Source organism: Scyliorhinus canicula, chromosome 2 (genome assembly GCF_902713615.1).
Source record: "Scyliorhinus canicula chromosome 2, sScyCan1.1, whole genome shotgun sequence".
NCBI lineage: Eukaryota > Metazoa > Chordata > Chondrichthyes > Carcharhiniformes > Scyliorhinidae > Scyliorhinus > Scyliorhinus canicula.
In genome coordinates this window covers 133,671,031-133,695,965 of record NC_052147.1, presented here as the reverse complement: position 1 = coordinate 133,695,965, position 24,935 = coordinate 133,671,031, and the positions used below count along the sequence as shown (strand labels likewise).

The window sequence follows — 24,935 nt, the reverse complement described above, 5'->3', positions numbered from 1 at the left end:
TGTCGCCACTAAATGTTGAATTATTTTACTGGTGTGTAATTCGCGTTTATTGGAGTGTATTAACACGCCTCCGTTTAAAGGCCGTGTGCTTAACACTGCTAGGCTCTATGTATGTATTTTCAGCTCGGGAGTCGCCAGTTGCCGTATCTAGACAACTCACAGATATTCCAAGGTCAGGTTCAAAGTAATAAAACGATACACCGATTAGTAAGTTCCAAACGATCAATATTTATTATACAAATATAATAAATACGCATGCACACGCTAAGGGACTAAGCTATAACTAAACTAAGCAATCAGAATACTTAACTAAACAGGAACAGGCAAGGTCAGGGAGCGAGGCCTTCGTTCCGATCTTGGTCTGCAACCTTCAGAGAGCGTGCTGGTCGCTGGGGGTCTAGTGGGCCTGGTTCGCGTAGCGAGCGTCGTATGGTCACTTACGGTTCGGCGGCTGGTGCTCAACGGCTGGAGTCAGGATACAAGTTGAAGTTCTGGGTCGAGGTCAAAGCCAGAGCAACAGTAGAGCCGGAGCAAGAAAACAACAGACAGGACCATGTGTGGGGTCTATCTTTTATAGGACCCCAATGTCCGTGCCTCTTTTGGGACGGGCTTTACCTTCAGGTATCGATTGGACCGAATTCTAATCGATATCTTTTGAATTTCCCCCAATGTGAGGGTTTCTTCTTGATGGAGGGGGCGGTTTCTATAGTGGATACTTCTGGTGCCGCTCTGTCTGGACATCCACTTAAAGTATCTATTCAAACCTAGATGTTGCCATTGTGTGTGCCTAGATCTGAATTGCCTCATTAGTATGCAAAGCGTTTTGCCATTAACACCTTTGGTTTGAGATCTTCCACCTGGCCAGAAACTAGTTTTGCTGCTTGCAAAATGCTAATTAGTCTTTGCAGACTGCTGCCTTGGCTAAACTGCTTTTCCCTGCAGTCTTAGCAGTTCTCCATTTTGTTAGCCCAGTGTCCATTTTAGGTGGCTACAGCACCCACCGACTATCCTGGGCCATGGTTCAGCAGAGTGACACCGGCCATAGGGGTGCCCCCACCCCCGCACACCACACTTCGCCAAATCCCCCCCCACCCGACCACCGCATGCCGGCGACCCATCAAGGGCAATATTCACAGTAGCCCCTAAGAGGGCCGCAGTGCATACCCCTGGTGGAGACAGTGCAAATTGATCGTACTACTGGCATCAGGGATGGGCGCCAGGACCAGAGGCCCCCCCCCCCCCCCGTGCCAGCCGCTGACAGGGCCAGGGGTACATGGATGAAGGGCGGAGGGACATGCGGGGTCAGAACCGGGGTGCCAACCGGGGCCACCATGTAGCTGTTCGACGAGGGTATGCACCATGCTAGTATTTTGGATATTAACATAGAACAGTACAGCACAGAACAGGCCCTTCGGCCCTCGATGTTGTGCCGAGCCATGATCACCCTACTCAAATCCACATATCCACCCTATACCCATAACCCAACAACCCCCCCCAACCTTACTTTTTAGGACACTACGGGCAATTTAGCATGGCCAATCCACCTAACCCGCACATCTTTGGACTGTGGGAGGAAACCGGAGCACCCGGAGGAAACCCACGCACACACGGGGAAGATGTGCAGACTCCGCACAGACAGTGACCCAGCCGGGAATCGAACCTGGGACCCTGGAGCTGTGAAGCATTTATGCTAACCACCATGCTACCGTGTTGAGGGAATGACCTCACGGGAAAGCAGCAACTTTGTTGCACCACTGTTGACTCTGCTGCAGAAGGGAGGAATAAAAAGTGTCAGAATGCAATAGTTATAGGGAATTCAATTGTAAGTGGAATAGAATAAGGGACATTCTGGAAGGGGAGGGTGAACAGGCAGTGGTCGTGGTGCACATCGGTACCAACGGCATTGGTTAAAAAAAAGAGATGAGGTCATAAAAGCAGAATATAGGGAGTTAGGAAGAAAGTTGAGAAGTCGGACATTAAAGGTAGTGATCTCAGGATTACTACCAGTGCCATGTACTAACCAGAGTAGAAATAGCAGGATATATTGGATGAATACGTGGCTGCAGAGATGGTGTGAGGGGGAGGGTTTCAGATTCCTAGGACATTGGGACTGGTTCTGGGGGAGGTGGGACCAGTACAAACTGGATGCGTTACACTTGGACAGGACAGGGACTGATGTTCACGGGGGAGTATTTGCTAGAGTGGTTGGGGAGAGTTTAAACTAATATGGCAGGAGGATGGGAACCTATGCACCGAGTCAGAGGAGGAGGACATAGGACAAAAACAAAAGATAAAAATGGAATAAGAAAAGTGATAGCCAGGTAAACCAAGATTCAGATTCAAACAGGGCCACAGTGAGAAATATTGGGAGTGGAACTACTAATGTTAAAAAGACAAGCTTTGTGCCTTAATGCGCGGAGCATTCGCAATAAAGTGGATGAACTAATCGCACAAATAGGTCTGTATGATATAGTTGGGATTACAGAGACATGGCTACAGGTTGACCAGGGAGGGAACTGAATGTCCAGGGATACTCGCTATTTAGGAATGACAGACAAAAAGGAAAAGACGGTGGGGTTGCATTCTCAGTTAAGGAAGAAATTAACACAATAGTCAGGGAGAATATTAGCTCCAACAATGTGGAATTTGTATGGGTAGATCTGAGAAACAGCAAGGAGCAAAATACCTTAGTGGGCGTCATATATAGACCTCCAAACTGCAGTGATAATGTTGGGAATGACATGAAGCAGGACATTAGAGACGCATGTGATAAAGAAATAACTGTAATTATGGGTGATCTTAATCTACATATAGATTGTGAAAATCAAATTAGCCACAATACCATAGAGGAGGAATTACTGGAGTGTATGTGGGATGGTTTTCTGGATCAAATATTTTGAGAAGCCAGCTCAAGAACAGGCCATCCTAGATTGGGTACTGTCTAATGAGAATGGAATCATTGGCAATCTAGTTGTGTGTAACCCCTTAGGGATGAGCAACCATAATATGATAGAATTTTTCATCAAGGTGGAGTCAAGTATTTGATTCTGAGACTAGGGTCTTGAATCTTAAAAAAGGAAACTGCAATAAAATGAGGCGTGAGTTGGCTATGATCGATTGGGGAATGTTACTTAAAGGGATTACAGTGGATAGGCAATGGCAAATATTCAATGAGCGCATGGGGGAACTGCAACAACTGTTTATTCCCATTGGGCACAAAAGTAAAATGGGAAAGGTGGCCAATCCATGGCTTACAAGGAAAATTAGGGATAGTATACGATCCAAGGAAGTAGCCTATAAATTGGCCAGGTAAAACAACAGGTCTGAGGATTGGGAGCTGTTTAGAATTCAACAAAGGACCAAGGGATTGACTAAGAAGGGGAAAATAAAGTACGAAAATAAGCTTGCAGGAAATATACAAACTGAGTGTAAAAGTTTCTATAGGCACATGAAGTGAGAAAGATTGGTGAAAACAAATGTAAGTCCCTGATAGTCATAAACAGGGGAATGTATTATAGAGGACAAAGAATTGGCTGAACAACTAAATACATACTTTAGTTCTGTCTTCACCATTGAGGACACAGATAAGATACCAGAAATGTTGGGAATACAGGGATTAGTGAGACGGGGGAACTAAAGGTGATCAGTATCAGTAGAGAAATGGTGTTGGGGAAATTGATGGGATTGAAGACTGATAAATTCCCAGAGCCTGATAAACTACATCCCAGGGTACCGAAGGAGGTGGCTCTAGAAATAGTAGATGCATTTGTGGTCATCTTCCAGGATTCTATAGACTGTGGTACAGTTCCTGCAGATTGAGGGGTGGCGAATGTAACTCCACTATTTAACAAGAGAAGTTGAGAGAGAACAAGGAATTATAGATCAGTAAGCCTGATGTCAGTAGTGGGGAAAATTCTAGAATCCATTATCAAAGATTTTATAGCAGAGCACTTAGAAAACAGTGGCGGGATCGGACAGAGTCAGCATGGATTTATGAAGGGGAAATCATGCTAGACAAAGCTACTGAACATAGAACAGTACAGCACAAACAGGCCCTTCGGCCCTCAATGTTGTGCCGAGTAATTCTTCGGAATTCTTTGAGGATGTAACTCGTAGAATTGATGAAGGGGAGCCAGTGGATGTGGTGTATTCGGACTTTCAGAAGGCTTTTGACAAAAGTCCCGCATAATACAATAGCTTGTAAAAATGAAAGAACGTGGTATTAGGGGGGTAGTGTATTGAGATGGATAGAAAACTGGTTTGCAGATAGGAAACAAAGTAGGAATTAACGTGTCTTTTTCAAATTGGCAGGCAGTGACTAGTGGGGTACCACAAGGATTGGTGCCCGGACCCCAGCTATTCACAATATATATTAATGATTCAGATGAGGGAGCAAAATGCCATATATCCAAATTTGCAGAGGACACAAAAATGGGTAGGAGGGTGAGCTGCGAGGAGGATGCAGAGATCCTTCAGTATGATTTAGACAAGTTTAGTAAGTGGGCAAATGAATGGCAGATACAGTAGAATTTGGATAAATGCGAGGTTATCAATTTTGGTAGCAAAAACAAGGCGGCAAATTATTATTTGAATGGCTATAAATTAGGAGACGGGAATGTGCAACAAGATCTGGATGTCCTTGTACACCAATCACTGAAGGTAAGCATGCAGATGCAGCAGGCAGTAAAGAAGGCAAATGGTATGCCGGCCTTCTTTGCAAGAGGATTCGAGTAAAGGAGCAGGGAGGTCTTGCAATTATACAGGGCCTTGGTGAGGCCACACCTGGAATATTGTGTGCAGTTTTGGTCTCCTTATCTGAGGAGGGATGTTCGAGCTATAGAGGGAGTGCAGCCAAGGTTTACCAGATGATTCCTGAAGTGGCAGGACTGACGTATGAGGCAAAATTGAAGGGGTAGACTATTTAGGACAGATATGAGGAAAAATTTCTTCACCCAGAAAGTGGTGAGCCTGTGGAATTCGTTACCACAGGAAGCAGTTGAGCCCAAAACATTGTATGGTTTCAAGATGCAGTTTGATATAGCACTTAGGGTGAAGGGGATCAAAGGATATGGGGGAAAGCAAGATTAGGCTATTGAGTTGGATGATCAGCCATGATCATAAAGAATGGTGGAGCAGGCTTGAAGGGCTGAATGGCCCCCTGCTCCTATTTTTTTCTATGCTTCTAACATTCTCCGGGAGGAATCAGTCTACCATGGCGATCTATACTGCTCGCCGAGTATATTTTTGGATAAACTTTATTGTAAGTACAAGCTCAAGGTGGGTACCTGATAAAAATTGACTATTCTAGTTAGATATAAGAGGTTTAAATGAGAACTCATTCAGTGCAACTATAGCTGGAGACACATTAAGGGTTAATCCAGATCATACACTTTAGTTTTCTCTCACTAAAACGAGACTTTAACATTTGCAAACAGCTAGAGAATCCAAGGCCAGTGGATTCTTTCCCAAACCTGGACAGTTCCATTTCCATAGTAATACACAGTCTAAGTTCATAATGCCCTAAAGGTAATGCTGGTGTCCATAAATCGGAAAATTGGCAAGAGAAATTCTTGTGAGAAATTCACATCGACTCATTTAAATACATATTTCTCTGAAAATTGACAGACAGACAGTTTGGCCAAATTGAATGAATTACAAATTAGTTGAAGCCAATCAGAGATGAAAAGAAGGCGAGACTTTAAAATAATAATCTTCTTAAAAATCACTTGTCAGGATGGAAAAATCCATTCCGGAATCAATCTTATCTATTTCTGAAACTTATTCTCTTTGCTTGCTTTTGCTAAATCGCATTTTTCTTTTGTTTAAATCAATTAATAATTTTGTGCTGTGTATCATGATTTGAAGAATTACCAAGATTGGTAATTGTATTTTAAACTCAACCACTGTATTCGCTAAAAACAATCAAATCTGACCTACGTTTGTATTATAATCAGTAGACACTAAGATGATAAATAAAGTTTAGCGAAACTTTGCCAAAAAGCACAGCCTTATTTGGGAACTAAGAAGGGATAACGCATATCCAGGTTTCCGAAGAGACACAGAGATCCATCAGTACCATAGTCTTTTCAGTTTTGTCTCTTGTTTTGTGCTTTCTACCACTCTTTGGAGCGTTGTGGCGAGTCGCTTGTTTGCCAACCTTGTATTTTCATTTTATTAATCAGTTTCCTATGTTTTCAGTTGAGGTGAAGCAACATAGTCCCTTTGCCTCCCCACTTACTAACAAACTCGTGTTCCGTTTTCTTGGCTGTCACCATTTAAATGTGCTCTAGCCCCCAAACTGGGATCTAATCATTCCCCAGGACACACTTATCCCAAGTCATTCGTTCACACAGGGACACACTCCACCACCCTCCCCCAGGACACACTCATACCCCGTGACACACCCACCTTATTGAGTCCCGGGTTTAGGATTCGGACCCGCCTTATAACAACTCAGTTCTAGACTGATGCAACTGCTGGTGAGTATTCTTTCCAAGTGAAACAATACTCACCAGATCATTGTCTTGTCTTCACATGGCCGGATGGATCCTGCCGCCTACACCACTGAAAGGGGGACGATGCATTACCCTCTGATTCTGCAGAGACCAGATGAGATCCCTGCTTCTTTGTTAACAGGTTTATTCAAGCATGTGCAGGGGAGATATACCCAAACAAGATGACGTACATGTTCCATACAACTACAATACAACATTCTTATAGTGTAATATAGATAAAAGTTTTATTTGCAATTCCATTCTTATTTTCTTATCTCCATCCAATTGTGTCTGTTTACACATATACTTCATTACATTCCAGGCATGCAAATGTAATTAGAATATCCAATTACTACCAGGGCATGTATGCATGATACTTTGACCCTTTTCTATTTTAGTAATTCATGACCACTTGTGGTTTGTCCGGCCTCCTCCTTTGTTCATTGTTCGTGGCTCCTTTTAACCCCTTCAGCCATGAATAATAAGGAACAAAATATAGATGCAGGAAATATTACAGTCAATGAGAATGCAAATTGGTATTTGATCTTTCATTAGGTGAGCACTGGTTACAATATACTCACTTATTTAAAGTAACACAACAGGTAGAGTAAGACATAGGCTGAGACATAGCTGTCCATGATGAGATATTAGATGGTAATTCACTTTAATTTGGTAATATTCTCCTAAAATTTGATTATAAAAAGCCTTGTTTATTTAAGTGTGAGCGGATTTGCAGGTACCAAGAGTGAGTAGATTTAATACGCTGCTTTACACACCACCAGTATCGCTGGGTTGAGATCTTCAGTGTCTGTCACACGATGATGGCCCATGGAGTAGATTCAGGCACATTGACTGGGACCTGTAACAAGAAAGAGTGACCATGTTGGAAAATATAGCAAGAACCAAACGTGTTGCAATTCTTACAAATTTGCAATCAAACAAGTTGTGCCCACTTTACCATTTCAGTGAACTGATCAATGCATGCCATACGAATCTGTTCAGGGGTGCAAGGACTGTTCAAAGTGAAATTCCCTGTTAGACCGGTCTCTCTTCTGGCTGCTGCAATTGCATCCTTAATGGCATAAAGCACAGAACAGCCAGCAAGCACAGCTGACTCACTGATCCCCTAGAGTTGGGACAGAAATAAAGTTGGAGCTATAAACCAGGATGACTACTTGTCTTTTCTGATGTAATAGAATATAACTTCAATACTAACCCAAACGGCCATCTGTTATACATGAGCCTGGTGTCAGCACCCTGTTTGAGCAGGGGACTGTTCCTGTTTATTTGCTGACCGGACACATGCACTCCCACATGCACACACAAACACACACTCACTCCTCCCCCCCCCCCCCCCCCCGCCTTTCTTGAACTCTCTCCATTTCTCTTTCTCTTTCACGCTCTCTTACTCGTGTTCTCTCATTCCCTCTCTTTCTCATTTCTCTCACTCACTTTCTCTTTCCAGCAAGATTCTCTGGACAATGATCACCGTAGATAATTTTTCTCACTGCTGAGTCCAATTGTATCTCTCCTGCCACTTTCCCAGAAGAGACAAGCCAGTAAGTAGCACAAGCCAGGACTACCTGGGAACTGCTCCTCCGCATAGCTCAGTTCCACATTGGCTTCACTCACTGAGTTCTAAATACTTAATTAAAGACAGGTACGTACATGTAACTTGATCTGACAGACTACCAGCCCAATCTGACAGACTACCAGTCCAATCATCCATGCTTAGCTATCTAGAACTTACTTTGGAATGATAGATTGCATTTGGATTTTTTGATCCTGATAACAAATACACATTCAGCTGTTCTGGAATATCACAAACAGCAGGGATCTTGTACTGGGTTGGTCCCCGAGTGTAAAGTACCCCTTTGGGAGAATATTTAAGCTCCTCCATGGTGAAAAGTCCAAGTCCCTGAGTAAAAGCGCCTTCAATCTGTAAAAGAGCAAAAAGGAATGATGATCAATTATAAAATGCATTACTTAAATCAATTCAGTCATTTGGCTGAATGGCTGGTTTGTGATATGGAACAAAGTGTGTTCAGTTCCTGTATTGTCTGAGGTTATTCATGACCCGTTTTACTCAACCTTGCCCCTCACCTGAGGTGTGGTAACCCTCAGGTTTAATCACCACCAACCATTTCTCAAAAGGGACAGCAGCCTATGGTCTTCTGGGACAGTGGCAGCATTTACATTTTTATTTGCATATTTGTTGTAAGATGTATGGAATTCAGTACGTCTAATGAAAAGGTTCTGAGACTTTGATAATTAAATATTTTTTTATTAACTACTCATAATTATAAACATATACACAGTTTAGCATATAAGCTAGGAGCTGACTCCATGCTTGCTTCCCAGCGGTGCCGTCTAGTACAAGACTGACCTTGTCTCAGGTCATGTGTTCCTTTACATCACAGTGTGGGCCGTACTGTACTCTGTCCCACGTTAACCTTTTCTGCCAGACTCTTATTCAAAACTTCCTCCCGGAAAAGTCTTTATCCAACATATTTACAAGGTAATTCATTTACCCACCATATGGGTTAGTAAATTTGCAGATGACACGAAGGTCGGTGGAGTTGTGGATAGTGCTGAAGGATGTTATAGGATACAGAGGGACATAGATAAGCTGCAGAGCTGGGCTGAGAGGTGGCAGATGGAGTTTAATGCGGAAAAGTGTGAGGTGGTTCACTTTGGAAGGAGTAACATGAATGCAGAGTACTGGGCTAATGGCAAGATTCTTGGTAGTGTAGATGAACAGAGAGATCTCGGCATCCAGGTACATAAATCCCTGAAAGTTACCACCCAGGTTAATAGGGCTGTTAAGAAGGCATATGGTGTGCTAGCCTTGATAAGCAGGGGGATTGAGTTTCAGAACCACAAGGTCATGCTGCAGCTGTACATAACTCTGGTGCGGCCGCACCTGGAGTACTGCGTGCAGTTCTGGTCACCACATTATAGGAAGGATGCGGAAGCTTTGGAAAGGGTTCAGAGGAGATTTACTAGGATGTTGCCTGGTATGGAGGGAAGGTCTTACGAGGAAAGGCTCAGGGAATTGAGGTTGTTTTCGTTAGAGAGGAGAAGGCTGAGAGGTGACTTAATAGAGACATATAAGATAGTCAGAGGGTTAGATAGGGTGGACAGTGAGAGTCTTTTTCCTCAGATGGTGATGACCAACATGAGGGGACATAGCTTAAAATTGAGGGGTGATAGATATAGGACAGATGTCAGAGGCAGTTTCTTTACTCAGAGAGTAGTAGGGGTGTGGAACGCCCTGCCTGCAACAGTAGTAGACTCGCCAACTTTAAGGGCATTTAAATGGTCACTGGATAGACATATGGATGAAAATGGAATAGTGTAGGTCAGATAGGCTTCAGGTGGTTTCACAGGTCGGCGCAACATCGAGGGCCGAAGGGCCCGTACTGCGCTGTAGTGTTCTATGTTCTATGTTCTATTTACATCATTTCAACTACCCCTTCTCCGCCACTCAAGCCTCTGAATTTGCAAATTACCTGGAAGCCTTATAATTCTTCCAGATCTTGTTTTCACAATTGTTGGAGGAGTGGTAGGCTGTGTTGCAGTAGGCAAACCTTGACGAATAGGAGGTTGTTGTGCATGTGGTCATTCTGGTGTTTGGTTGTCGTCTTCAATATCCCTCCAGTGTATTATAGTGGGAGGGTTCTCCGAGGGATGGGGAGGGGCTCCTCCTGTTTCTCCTAAATGCCTTCCAAAGTACTGACTCAAATGACCACGTTTGGTACCATCTCTCCTTATGATAAAATAAAGGTTTATCATTCAGATTCTGTCATCCTTGCGTAATTATGGCACATGTCTGGTGTTGGACTGTTTGTTGAAGACAGAGGTCTACTTCTGCTTGTCGGACTGCTCTCTGTCCAGAATGATTTAGGCTGCTAACCCTGGTATTAATTTCTTAGGCAGGGTTGAGAGTTGCCTGCAGAGTTTTCTATCGAGCGGGAGTTCAGATGTGATGGAATAGACCTGTAGGTTAACAGTACTAAGGGCAACACGGTGGCGCAGTTGCCTCAAGGTGCCGAGGCCCTGGGTTCGATCCTGGCCCCGGGTCACTGTCTGTGTGGAGCTTGCACATTCTCCCCTTGTTTGTGTGGGTCTCACCCCGACAACCCAAAGATGTGCAGGGTAGGTGGATTGGCCACGCTAAATTACCCCTTAAGTGGAAAAAATAATTGGGTACTCAAAATTTATTTTTTTAAAACAGTACTATTGGGAAGTCATCGTTCTTTCTGAGGAGAGTTTTCATGCTGCGGACCCCTCTTTCTACCTCACCTGGGGATATCTCGGGGACCAGGTCAGTGCTGGAAGCAGAGGTGATGGCAAACTGAGTAAAGCATTCATTTGTAAATTGTGGACCATTAACCAACACTCTCTGGTCCAGAATGCCATGACTCTTGAACATCACTTTCAATGCTTTCACCGCTGCTTTTGTTGTTGTCATGTACAATTGCTTCACCTCAATGAAGTAGTCCACCATAATAAGAAATTATTTGCTGTTGAAGACAAATAAATCAATGCCAAGTCACTCTCGCATCTTGCTTAGGATCTGTGTGGGGATAGGGGGATGTATGTAACACACACCTGACAGTTCGCGATCATGTCCTCAACTGCCTTTGAATCACGTGGCCATCACCTACAGATTGGGCCCATGCCATGCATTTGGGAATTCCCAGGTGGCCCTGATGTTTTTTTTTTAGAATTTCCAGCCTCAGGGAAGATGGAATAACCATCAGCTTGTACACCATCAATCATCGATGATAGTAACATCCTTCTGCTGTTCAAACCAAATCTTCATGGTACTTCCGCTTGGTCCCTGCTGTGGCCAATCTTGCTGAGACACACTCCTCATTTCGCGTTTGTTTCTGGCATATCTGCTGGAGCTTTCCTGTGGTTGCCAGCAGGTGTCTCCTCGCCAATCAGGAGTACGATAAGAGCTCCTCCACCATATTGATATTATGTTTCACAAGGTGGTCCAATGTAACACTGAAAAGTGTGCCAGTCGTTGTCTGTTTTTTTTCCCTGAACATATACCATCTCATAGGTGCAGACAGGATCTTTGGATTCTGGGTGGCATCTTTGCCACCTCCTTCTCATATAGCACTGAGATCAGCGACTTATGGTCTGTTACAATTGTAACTTCCAGACCAATGATGTCGTCCAAAAACTTTTCACATGCCCACCTGACCTGTAGAGTTTTTTTGGTGATAGCATACCTTGTCACTGTGTTTCACAGACCTCTGGATACATAATACACTGGGTAGCGACTTCCCCCAGTTGTTCCTGAAATAGGACTGCTCCAAGGCCAGTGGGTGAAGCATCTCCTGCTGTTGTGGTGAGCAGGGATTGGTCACAGTGGACGAGGGATGTCAGTTGAGAGCAGCATGGCTTTGATGTGAGTGAATGCCGATTCTGGTGTCTGGTCTTTGAGAAGGAGTCTTGGAGGTTCTGTGGCCAGTGCCAAATTGGTAAAAATGTTGCCAACTCGTAAACCATATTCAAGAATCTCTGGAGGTCCAAAATCGAGGATGGGGTTGGAAACTCGCTGATAGCTTTTGTTTTATGTATATTTTCCATGATGCCTTCATTGCTGATGATGTGTTCTAGGAACCAAATAGACTCGGATTTCTCATTCAGTGTGAGCCTTTTTTCCTGCAAGTGTTCTTGGACCACTGGAAGCTTTTTGTTGTGATCTTCTCGTCATGCTGTGGACCAAAATGTCACAGGATGGCAGATGACATCCACAAAATGGCTGACAGCTTACATTTAAATATTTCTATTGACAAGTTAATTCCAGATGGCATGTGATTGAAGCTTTATCTGCCAAAGAGGGTGATGAATGTGGTCAACAACCTGAACTTTTAGTGTAGTGGAAGTTGACAAAAACCGTTGTTTTTCTCAAGTTTTGAAAACACTGATTTTAGCGAGTTTGGTCAGGTTGTTATCCATTGACGAACAGTGGGTGGTCCAATAGCACTATAACACAAGCTCCTATATACAATTTTAAGTTTGTAAGATGACCATTAACTGAGATATCTGCATTCCAGAACAAAAATCCAGTTTGACCTCTCCCAAGATGCACAGTTGTGTTTCCTTATGGTGTGATGTCTCAATCTTGTGAATCCTTTTGGGATCCTCTGTGGATCTCAATAAAATTCTTTGAATAGTTTTATAAAGTGCCCTTTGCAGTTGAATTTAAAACACTGTGCTAAAATTGCTAAACATTAAACTTGCCTGTGGACTGTTTGGCTCCACATCATTGGCATGATCACCATACTTTAGTGATTGATTAGGATATTGCTTCCCTTAGCCTGGAGTGTCCCTGTTTCTCTGTGATTTCACTAGTTGGAGAGTGAGGGCTGCCTTGCATCATGGCTTGCATTCTCCCTTTAAGATTAATCTGCTGTGAATGGATTTCAGATTGCCTGACAATTTGAAAGGCCTTCTCAAGGATTAAATGTCCAATCGATTGAAGAATGTCTGAGGGTGTATCAATTCTGTTCCTGATTACCTTTGATTTCAGGCCACCATAATCACAGCCTTGCAGCCATTCTTTACAGTTCATTAAGAAGGAGTCAACATCTCCTGGCTGTTGAACATGTTTGTTAATTTTTTCCCTTTTGAGGCTCTTGTTACTTATATTAAAGTAAGTGAGAAATGATCCTAAAACTTTGTCAAATTTTGCTGAAGATTCATTGATTCCTTATCTTGCTATTATATCGTTGGCTCTTGGACCAACTAATTAAAGAGTGTGTTAACCTATTGACTTCTGTCTTGTTCTGTAGACCTGAAACAATCACAGTGGTTAGCACAGTTGCTTCACAGCTCCAGGGGTCCCAGGTTCCGGCTTGGGTCACTGTCTGTGTGGAGTCTGCATGTTCTTCCCTTGTGTGCGTGGGTTTCCTCCGGTTGCTCCAGTTTCCTCCCACAGTCTAAAGAAGTGCAGGTTAGGTGGATTGCCATGTTAAATTGCCCTCAGTGTATAAAAAAAAGTTAGGTAGGTGGGATTACTGGGCTATGGGGATAGGATGGAGGTGGGGGCTTAATTAGCGTGCCCTTTTCAAGGGCCGGTGCAGACTCGATAGGCCGACTGGTCTCCTGCAATGTAAATTCTATGATTTATCTCCAGTCCCCAGTTTTGTGACTGATCTGGGCCTTGGATAAGGACACAGAGTGGCAGGAGTGTGAACCATTCACAAGATTTCATAGAATTGACGATGCAGAAGGAGGCCATTTGGCCCATTGAGTCTGCACCGGTCCTTGGAAAGAGCACCCCACTTAAGACCATGCCTGCATCCCATCCCCGTAACCCAGTAACCCCACCAAACTTTTTGGACACTTAGGGGCAATTTGGCATAGCCAATCCACCTAACCTGCACATCTTTGGACTGTGGGAGGAAACTGGAGCACCTGGAGGAAACCCACGCAGACACAGGGAGAAAGTGAAAACTCCACACAGACATCCAAGGCTGGAATTGAACCTGGGACCCTGGAGCTGTGAGGCAGCAGTGCCAGCTACTGTACCATTGTGCTGCAGGAGCTCACAAAGGCTCCTTGGACAGCACCTCAAAACCACATCCACTACCATCTAGAAGGACAAAGGCAGCAGACACGTGGGAACACCACCAGCTAGAAGATACCCTCCAAGCCATTCACCATCCTGACTTGGAAATATATTGCCGTTCCTTCACAGTTACTGGGTCAAAATCCTAGAACTCCCTTCCTAACTGCACTGTGGTTTTACGTACACCACATGGACTGCAGCAGTCCAAGAAGGCAGCTCATTACCACCTTCTCAAGAGATATTTGGGATAGGTAATAAATGCTGGCCCAGCCAGCGACACCCACATTCCATGAATTAATTTATTTAAAAAATCGACTGGGCTGGATTTTCCACTGTGGGGATTCTTTGTTGCGCCGGCAGCCTGGGGATTTCCCAACGTCGTGGGGCTGCCCCCCAATGGAAAACCCCATTGGCGGCTGGCAAGACAGAGCATCCTGGGGGCGCACCACACCAGAAATCTGGTGCAGCAGGACGGAGAATCTAGCCCATCGTGTTTTATGTTTCACAGGCTTGTGTTAAGGATTTCTAACATCGTTCTATGATCTAGAAACTTTGGAAATTATTTAGTCCCAAAACGTTCTGTCTGGGAAGGTTACAATACCTGCTCTCCAGAAACTGTGAGACTCTGTAGCTAATACCCTTGGCAGTCTACAGCACAGAAACCTTGGTAATCTGTAAAAAAAATGTAGCAGATGCATTCTCTTTGCCCCTCCTTCGGTTACTTTCTGTATCCTACCTGTCCGATATCCACAGCTGGGTTGATACTGCTACCTGCGTCAATAACAATGTCCGTCCTGATATTCTGTCAGGTAAGAAAGCAAATTGTTAGTGTGCCTCACCAAGCATAGCCTTTGGAGGGTATGGTTCAAAACTACGGTCTTAGAATTTAGAATAAAGTGCACCAAATGCTGATTGGTCAGCCCTGTGTTGAAACATGAGGAGAGCTCAAACCTGAATCATGTTCTGATCCCAAGAACACATTAATATATCTTCGGGATATTAGAAACAGGAGGAAGCAATTCAGCTGAGACGGCTTCTGCCATTATTCAGTTCAAACATGGTTGATTTTCACTTTACCTCCATTTCCTGCCTTTACTCCATATCTCATGATACCATTGCCTCAGAAAAATATGTAAATCTGAAGCATGTAAACTGCAATTGATCCTCAGCTTCTAGTAATCAGAGTCCCCTTGCCAATCAATCAGCACTCTCTTCTAATGTGGTATAAATTGTTGCTCGCTTCACAATCGGTAACCTTGCGAATTCTCCTGCTGAGTGCAAGATGTCTCTTTTTTCAGCGACATTTATTTGTACTGTTTTTTTTAATAAATGTTTTTTATTGAGTTTTCATGTTTTATATCGAACAAATTACAAATTATTAGAGAGAGAAAAAACACACAAAAATTAACATATATATTTACAGGTAAGCATCTTCGTAATAACAACTGTGGCCGCCCCCCTTTAGCCGGCATACATATTTTACATTCCCCAATATGGCCGAGGCACATGTTTATAGGCATTTATTTACAGTTTGGTTTTGGGCCTTAGCTACCCATCAAACCCCCATAACGAACCCGTACCCCCCCCCCCCCCCCCCCCCCCCAGCCACCTTCCCCCGATTCCCGTCCATTTTCCCCTGATTCTTGGCCACCCGATTATTCTTCCTCTTGTACGTTGGCCACAAACAGGTCCCGGAACAATTGCATGAATGGCTCCCACGTTCTGTGGAAGCCGTCGTCCGACCCTCGGATGGCGAATTTGATTTTCTGAATTTGGAGAGATTCCGAGAGGTCGGACAGCCAGTCTGCAGCTCTGGGCGAAGACCGCCACTATCGGGCATGGCTCCACCCTCACCCCCACCACTTTGGACATAGCCTCGAAGAAGACTGTCCAGTGCTCCACAAGTCTGGGGCAAGACCAGAACATGTGGGCGTGGTTGGCCGGGCCTCTTTGGCACCGTTCACATCTGTCCTCCACCTCCGGGAAGAACCTGCTCATACGGTTTCTTGTTAAGTGGGCTCTATGTACCACTTTTAGTTGCGTCAGGCTGAGCCTTGCGCACGTGGAGGTGGAGTTGACCCTATGTAGTGCTTCGCTCCAGAGTCCCCACCCTATCTCAATCCCCAGGTCGTCCTCCCATTTCCTTCTTGTTGCGTCCAGTACGGTGTCATCCCTTTCTACCAGTCGGTCATACATGTCGCTACAGTTCCCTTTCTCTAGGATACTTGCGTCCAGTAGGTCTTCCAGTAGTGTCTGTCGTGGCGGTTGTGGGTATGTCCTTTTGAGCTGGAGGTACCGTAGCTCGTTCCCCCCAGCTAGCCGGAATATCTCTGTCAGTTCGTCCAGTGTTGCGATCCTGTCGTCCGTGTATAGGTCCCGGACTGTCAGTGTCCCCCCGTCCTGCCTCCACCTTTTGAAGGTGGCGTCAGTCAGTGCTGGTGTGAACCTATGGTTGTTGCAGATGGGAGCCTTGTCCGACATTTTGGTCAGGCCAAATTGCTGCCGCAGTTGGTTCCAGGATTGGAGGGTGGCTGTTATCACTGGGCTGCTGGAGTGTTTTTTGGGTGAGGATGGGAGTGCTGCCGTGGCGAGGGCCCGGAGGGAGGTCCCCATGCAGGAGGCCTCCTCTACACGCACCCACTCGGCTTCTGGCTCCTGGATCCATCCCCTTACTCGCTCGGCTGTTGCCGCCCAGTGGTAGAATTGTAAATTGGGGAGGGCTAGCCCCCCCCGGATTTTGTTTTTTGTAGGACCTTCTTTGGGATCCTAGCATTTCTACCCCCCCCCCCCCCCCCCCCCTATACAAACGCCATGATAAGTTTGTCCAGCACTTTGAAAAAGGCCTTGGGGATGTAGATCGGAATGGATCTAAACAGGAAGAGAAACCTGGGCAGTACGTTCATTTTGATCATCTGGACTCTCCCCGCGAGGGAGAATGGGAGTGTATTCCATCTTTGCAGGTCCTTTTTTACTTCCTCTGTCAGGCTGGTGAGGTTCCATTTGTGGATCCCTTTCCAGTCATGGGCTATTTGGATCACCAGGTAGCGGAATTTATGTCGGGCTTGTTTGAACGGCAGCCCCTTTAGTGCTGCCCCCCCCCCCTTGCGGGTGTACTGGGAAGATCTTGCTTTTGCTCATGTTGAGTTTGTAGCCCGAGAAGGCTCCAAACTCTTTCAGGAGCGCGATGATTCCGTCCATGCTGCTTTGTGGGTCCGAGATGTAGAGGAGCAGATCATCTGCATAGAGTGAGACTCTGTGCTCTCTGCCTCCCCTTCGGATCACCCTCCAATTTTTTGCTGCCCTGAGCGCGATTGCTAGCGGTTCGATTGCTAGTGCGAACAGCAGCGGGGAGAGTGGGCATCCTTGTCTGGTGCCCCTGTGCAGCTGGAAGTATTGGGAGTTGGTATTGTTGGTCCGTACACTCACCATGGGAGCGTTGTATAGGAGCTTTACCCAAGCGGTGAACCCTGTTCCAAGCCCGAACCGCTCCAGTACCTCTATGAGGTATTTCCATTCGACTCTGTCGAAGGCCTTTTCTGCGTCCAGGGAGACGATCATCTCTTGTGTTCTCTCCCCGGAGGGGGTCATTATCACGTTCAGCAGGCGCCTGATGTTCGAGGTAAGCTCAGGTACACAGTCTTCTAGCCTTTTGGCTAGGATTTTGGCCAGTATTTTGGCGTCTGCGTTCAGCAGAGATATGGGTCTGTATGACCCACATTCCGTTGAGTCTTTGTCTATCTTAGGTATCAGCGAGATTGAGGCCTGTGCTAACGTGGGTGGCAGTGTGCCCCTAGCTAGCGAGTCTGTGAACATCTTCCGCAGGTGCGGGGCCGGCGCTGTCGCAAATTTTTTGTAGAAGTCCGCCGGGAATCCGTCCGGTCCCGGCGCCTTCCCCGTCTGCGTGGAGCTAATGCTGTCCATGATCTCTCCCAGTGCCAATTAAATTGGCTGATGAGACGGGGTCAGAATCTCAGGAAAATCCAGTCTGATTCAAGTGATAATGCAGTGTGCAGGGCCATGCTCTTAAAAACGAGGGCAGGTCCCGTTTTCTGCCCTCTCCCACGACTGGGATGTCCAGTCCATCAAGGAACCGGTTCATCCCAGCCTTATTTATTTGTACTGTTTGTTGCCCCCTCCTCATCTATCCTGATTACAGGTTCATGTTAGGTAACTTCATATATTACAGTCTCAACCATTCTTCATATCTTTGTGTCATGTGAGTGTCCCTTTAAGAAAGGCTTTTGCCTTATCACATGGCTTCAGTGATGTAATTGTGTGGGTGGAGCTGGGCTGTGGCTCTGTGAGCTATTTTTGGTTTCACTTTTAGCTGCTGTGGACTCAGACAGAGAACAGAAGAGTTTGGCCTATCTCTCAATTTTCATTTTAAACAGTTGTTCCAAGAGAAAAATGCATTGATCACAGCTGCGTACTGCTTTCATAACTTAAAAGATGTAGTTTACTTTCCGGAAGGGTTTAAATTGGCTGATGAGACGGGGTCAGAATCTCAGGAAAATCCAGTCTGATTCAAGTGATAATGCAGTGTGCAGGGCCATGCTCTTAAAAAGGGGTTTTGGTTTATGGGATTTTGTTTTTGAATTGGAACAGTTAAGGGAGAAGTCATTAAGTGTTATACATGGATTGCTGTTGCTGTTTTGGGGTCTTTATGTTTGTAATTGATAAAGATTCTTGCTTTTTGGTTATATCTAAATGTTAACTACGTTCTGAGAATAAAGTTTATTTTGATTAGAGTGTCTTGGAAGACTGTTGAATCACACCTCAAGTGAAGGCTCTTGTGCTCATCCTAGCCAAATTCAACAAAACGTTATTGGTCAGGTAAACTCCATAATATACTTTGGAGTTTTTAAACCCTGGCCCATAACAGTATGCGAGTGTGCAGACAGTTTATCTGACCATGAAGTATATCATATCTGAACCCAAACCTCTTCTCACTTGACATCCAAATTCTCTTCAGGGGTCAATGAGTGATCAGCAACCCTGGTCAAGATCAACATGGCATATGGATTGAACTTGGGGATTCTGCACAACTCTTGTGCATTATTTCCATTTTTTGAAAAGAATTAAAAGCGAACCTTGTACTTCATAGTCTCAGTACTTTTCTGCCCTAGGTAGAGGCAGAAAAGGCCACACATTTAGCATGGAACTGGTTCCCAGTGAAAGTCAGCACATTCAGGAGAGGAAGGATGAAGACAAGGAGAGCCATTACCATCAGGGGAAGTGGTGTTAGAAGGGAACCCATACGCCAGTGAGAGGAGCACTCTTAGGCGAAATGGGGATTGTTGGCCTGGTTAGAATTGGCTTCTTTAGAAGAGAAGGTGATCTGCTCCCCAGTGAGTGTCATGCCTTTCAGAGAGGGGGTGAGTAATACAAACATGATGGAGATAGGTAGGAAACAAGTTGTGAGAGAGATGCAAAGAGTCTGAAAAGGAATATTGAGACAGGTTAATGAGTGCTCAAAAATAGGACAGATGGAGTATAATGTGGGAAAATATGTGGTTGTCGACTTGGGCAGGAAGAATAGAAAAGCAGAATGTTAATTTAATGAAGAGAGACTGCAGAATGCTGCAATACAGCGACATCGGAGTGTCCTTGTACTGGAATATCTAGATACAGCAAGTAATTAGGAAGGCAAATAGAATGTTGATATTTATTGCAAGGGGAATGGAGTATAAGGGTAGGGCATTGGTGAGAGCTCGCCTAGAGTACTGTGTATAATTTTGTTCTCCTTACTAAGATATACTTGCATCGGAAGCGGTTTGGAGAAGATCCACTGGGTCAGAGGTCCCCAAACTAGGATCTGCGGAACTCCAAGGCTCAATGAGAGGCCTCCAGCTGTTCCACAGAAGCTCAGGCAGGTTTTTTTAAACCCCAAAATTAAAGCATGCAAATTGAAGTGTGAGTGCAGGTCAACTGAAGAAGCAAATGTTCTCAAAAGAGCAAAAGCCACAAATCCAAGAAAAACAAAAGATCAAATTGACTAATCAGAGCATAGCCTCTCTGAGTATTGGCTACTGATAGGCTGACAAGTGAACCTATCAGAAGCCCCACAGAGGCCAGACTCTGAAATGAAATGAAAATGAAAATCGCTAATTGTCAGAAGTAGGTTTCAAATAAAGTTACTGTGAAAAGCCCCTAGTCGCCACATTCCAGCGCCTGTTCAGGGAGGCTGACACAGGAATTGAACGGTGCTGCTGGCTTGCCTTGGTCTGCTTTAAAAGCCAGCGATTATGCCAAGTGTGCTAAACCAGCCCTGGTTGGCCAATTTGGTCTTGTTTTTTTTCTCTGTTGCCGAGCAGAAAAGCAGCTAAACGATCAAAGCAGCAGTAGCGATGGATGGAAGTACTTGTACTAAGTCAGAGAAATGGTTGCCTTGACATAAAGATAAATCCTGGCAAAATAAACTAAGTGCTATAGTGGAGGTGGGGGGCATGGGAGGATGTCTTATTGAGTATTGATTTATTCATAGTTTTAGCTGCGAATTGAATGTATGTAGCAGAGGTAAAAATTATTAAAAGTGTCTTGACTGTGGGAATCCACTCATTGTTTCAGTCAATGTTTCATGTGATGAATTCCAGTGTATTCAGCAATAAGACTGTGTCAACTAATCAATTACAGCAAGGTCTCCGGGCCGAGCTGTGGTGTGAGTAACATATCCAGTAATTTTCCTAAGACTGCGCACACAGTCGCTGAGCTAGTCTTGATCGGCACCAGATAATCTTAAGTAATGTCCAATGCTTGATTAATAAATCATCCTCGAAGTAACAGACATCCATTTGAACAAAGCAGTTGAGAATTAAGAACCAATGAGAGTAAATGAGGTATTAAACCAGAGATAAGAATGCCCTTAAAAGTAGGACCTCATGGCCGCAGTCTTGTTCCTGAATTCCTGCATTCCTGGATTCTTGAAGCATCTATCTGTTTCTGTTTATAGTGATTAATTTGTGCTTTTATGTTTGTTTTTTGCCATGGGTTCGACCCTTTTATTATTTGATATTTCATTTTTCAGTGAATAATTAGCAATAAAATCCTATTTTGATACCTCCAATCAACTGGACTATCGACTTTGAATCTCCTCCCAAGTGAGGGGAGCTTTGGGAGGGGATTTATGTGAGGGGGCTTTTGGGAGAAAATTCATTTGGGGGAACCAGAGGCTGGTGTGACGGGAGCCAGGGAATAGGATTTGTGTGGGGAGCTGAAACTTGTCATTGACATGATAAGAATGTTTGGGGTTCCCTGATATTCTCGGGAAGTCACTCACGAATCTGTGGCTGGAAAAGTTTGGGAAATCCTGCACTAGGCTGGTTCCTGGGATGACCAGCTAGTCTTATGATGAAAGGATGAGCAGGTTGGGCCCATATTCACTGGAGTATCGAAGAGTGATAGGTGATCTTATTAAAACATAAATTCTGACGGGGCTTGATAAGGTGGATGCTGAAAGGATTTTCCCCCAATGGGGGAGTCTAGAACGATAGGCATGTTTTAAAAATAAGCAGCGGAATTCTCCGTTCCCAAGACTATGTTGATGCCGGGACAGGACTAATAGATTCCATGACAGCAAAACTGCCGCCGCTCCTGGACCGATTCAGCGATTGTTAAGGAGCTAGAACCGGCGCCACATGGTATATAATTGATTCCAATGAGAAATAGTTCCGGATTCACCGAGTCCAACATTGACACTCAAGAGGCTGACAAGCTGCAGCCATATATATACACTTCAAACCCCACACACACTATCCCAGCCAACCAGATGGCAGCAAGGAGTGCGGCCCCGAGATTTACCGACGGCAAGCTGGAGACCCTCCTGGTCGCAGTGGAGAAGAGGCAGATGACCCTGTATCCCGGCCCAAGAAGTAGTTTGCCAGCCGTCGCCATTCGCTGTGCCTGGGTGCAGGTGGCAGAGGTGGTCAGCGCCAAGAGCAACACCATGCGGACTGGCCAGCAATGCAGTAACAAAACTGCACAACCTTCTCAGGGCTGCCAGGGTGAGTAGTCAACACTGTGCTGCTGGCAATAACCCGCGTCCCACACAGCCGGAACATGAACCCTCCACCACCATTCACCCATCGGGTTGCCGAACCCCCACCCTGCACCAGCTGCCAGCGCCCATACCAGCCACCATAGCCAGGTTCCCTGGCCACTGAGGCCACAAGCTACCCACCCCCTGGGTGACGTGTCATCGAACTGTCCAACACTGTTGTTTTCTGTTTCCTTCTCCCCACCCAGGAGAATGCCGTCAATAACCGTTGGGAGCGGGAAAAAACTGGAGGGGGACCGCTGGACCTGCGGCCCCTCTCCATGGCAGAGCAGAGGGCTCTGAACGTGATCGGCGGCCCGGAAAAAGGGAGGTCGCCAACGCAGAGGTCGGAGGCCGGGCGAGCAAGTGAGACCCCACTTAGTTACGGATCCCCATGACACGTGTGCCTCCCCCACCCTCTCATCCCACAACATCCTCGCCCTCCCACCCCCACCTCACCCCTGTCACCTTTTGGTCATAACACCAGATGGATCCTGCGGACATAGCCGGAGAATCCAGCCCTTAGTCTCAGAAACGGAGAATCCCGCCCAATATTGTTTCGGAGATGAGGGACTTCCAGTGAGAGTCACACCTTTAGGAGAGGTGGGACTCTCGCATTCCATTGAAAATTCTGTTATAATCTTCAAAACCGTAATGTCATTGAATATTCTTGTTCCCCAAAGAAAACAAACCCAACTTCGTTAACCTTTGCTCATAGATTGTCCACCCAATTCCACATCCTTCTTAATCTCGGGTTCCCTTTCCTATTTCTCCTTACCTTGTGGTCTCCTGTCAGGCAGTCAATCTCCACCTCCGAATATGCTGCTCCAAATATGAAGTACCTGATCCCAGTTGCTTCACCTTTCTCCCAGTCTATAGATACATCCTCGCCCCTAAAATGACCAACACATACATGCTTTTACTTTGGAGCTCAGTCTCACACTCATCTCATTAACGGCTAGGTTAATTACATTTCACTCTTTAAAATGTTTCTGCAATTCATAGAGGGGCAGAGCTAGAAACAATGAAGGTAGTGGTGAGGATGTGCTTTCTTCTAACTTGCCTTCTTCCAAAACAACTAAACACAATAATTTGAGCTGAGGAGCTGCAGCAAAAGGAGGCAAAGCTAAACACTTTGACCAACATGTCTCAAAGGTCAACAATCAAGTGGCTGTTCTATATTGCTATGGTTATAAGCACTGTAGAATGTTCCCTCTAAACTATGCAGCTGTGTAGCAACTGAAAATCTCTCTCGAAGGTTAGGCTTAAGTTGGCCCATTTAAGTTGCCACCAAAGTCCTGGCCCACAAAAATATTTAAGGTGCTGAAAATTTAAACAATTGGCCCTCGCTTTCCAAAATAAAATTAGATAATATGTTGGTGACATAAATATATATATCTTTCCTGTGTATTAAGTGAGCTCTGCCTCGTGTTCATATGACCCATGGCTCTTGTTCATGTTCCATTGATCCATAAGTGGGAATCCTAAGTGGGATGGGTGTTGTTGACGAGGTAATGTCCGTCTAAAATTACAACATTTTGGAAAGCATCAACATCAGTCAATGAGACTTCTTCGCACCATCCCATTCTCCTAATGTTTTTTCCCAGGACTTGTTAACTGGGAATCTATTAAATTTTAATCCCTTCCTTCTAACAATGTAAAGTTTCTCCGGCCAAATCATTGTATCATCTTTTCTACAATTTACTCACAGGGTGTAGGGTATCACAAGCAAGACAAACATTAATTGCCTTGAGAAGGTGACTACATTAACTGTAGTCTGTATGCTGAAAGTACTTCTGTGATATTAGGTAAGAAATTTCATGATTTTGACACAGTAACAATGAAGGAACGGCAATATCTTTCTGAGTCAGGATGATGAGTCTAGGAGAGGAACTTACAGATGGTGGTGTTCCAATGTGCCTGGTACCTTAGTTCATCTAGGTGGTAGAAGTCATTCCTTTGTGAAGTTATTGAAGGAGCCTTGGCAAGTTCTTGCAGTGCATCTTGTAGAAGGTACAGACTGCAGCAATGCCACACCAGTAGTGGACAGAGTGTATGTTTTACATGATGAATGGGGTGATGATCTAATGGATTGCTTTGTCCTGGATGACACCAAGCTTCTTGAGTGAAACCTAAACACTACCTACGTTCTCTCCTCCTGCACCTTGGTGGGGTGTGCTGCACACTGACACTGAGATGATCTGAGTCCAAACACGAATGTCGTCATTACACTCGTTTCCTAAGGTCCTGTTCAGTCAGGACTATCTGTCAATTTATAAGTTCAGTTGGAATCAACAATCATACTTACTTGAAGAAACCAGTTGTTGATAAGCTGACCTTGTTCCTAAAAGCTTCTTTCACCTGACGAAACATACATTATGTTAGTGAGATATATTATTAAGTGCCTTCGTAAAATGGGCAATGTTAACATATTTTAACAATCATAAAATATGCGGGTGAGGTGAGTATATAAGTTAAATTAGAAAGGTTCATTAATCAGTGTCATGAATAAACTGCCTCTGAGAGGTATGTTAATGAAGTATAATTAGTAATGCATGTTACTAAACAGCATTACTAAGATACATTAACATGGTGCATTAGTCAGGTATAAGAAAGAAAATACTTCAATTTATATATCTTTCACAACACAAAGTGCTTCATAGACCATGAAGTGCTACTGAAGTTTAGTTACTATGGCAGCCATTTTGCGCACAGCGATTGCCCACGAACAGCAATGTGATAATGACCAGATAATTAGGTTTTGCGATGTTGGTTGAGGAATAAGTGTTGGTCAGGCCTCCAGCGTCAACTGCCC

At 44.8% G+C, this 24,935-nt stretch overlaps 1 protein-coding gene across 2 annotated transcripts in view; it reads right to left on the bottom strand.

Moving 5' to 3' along the window:
• Positions 1 to 6,711: 6,711 nt before the first annotated feature.
• The window catches only part of LOC119958476 (aldehyde oxidase 1-like), a 267,334-nt gene continuing 249,110 nt past the window's right edge, over positions 6,712 to 24,935 (bottom strand). For both annotated transcript variants that reach the window (XM_038787024.1, XM_038787034.1), the window contains exons 30-35: positions 24,429 to 24,481; positions 22,899 to 23,013; positions 14,825 to 14,890; positions 8,245 to 8,433; positions 7,453 to 7,620; positions 6,712 to 7,353 (exon numbers count right to left, since the gene is read on the bottom strand). In XM_038787024.1, the coding sequence (XP_038642952.1) occupies positions 7,306 to 7,353; positions 7,453 to 7,620; positions 8,245 to 8,433; positions 14,825 to 14,890; positions 22,899 to 23,013; positions 24,429 to 24,481 (639 nt within the window). In that variant the 3' untranslated portion in view covers positions 6,712 to 7,305. The remainder of the gene's footprint in view (positions 7,354 to 7,452; positions 7,621 to 8,244; positions 8,434 to 14,824; positions 14,891 to 22,898; positions 23,014 to 24,428; positions 24,482 to 24,935) is intronic.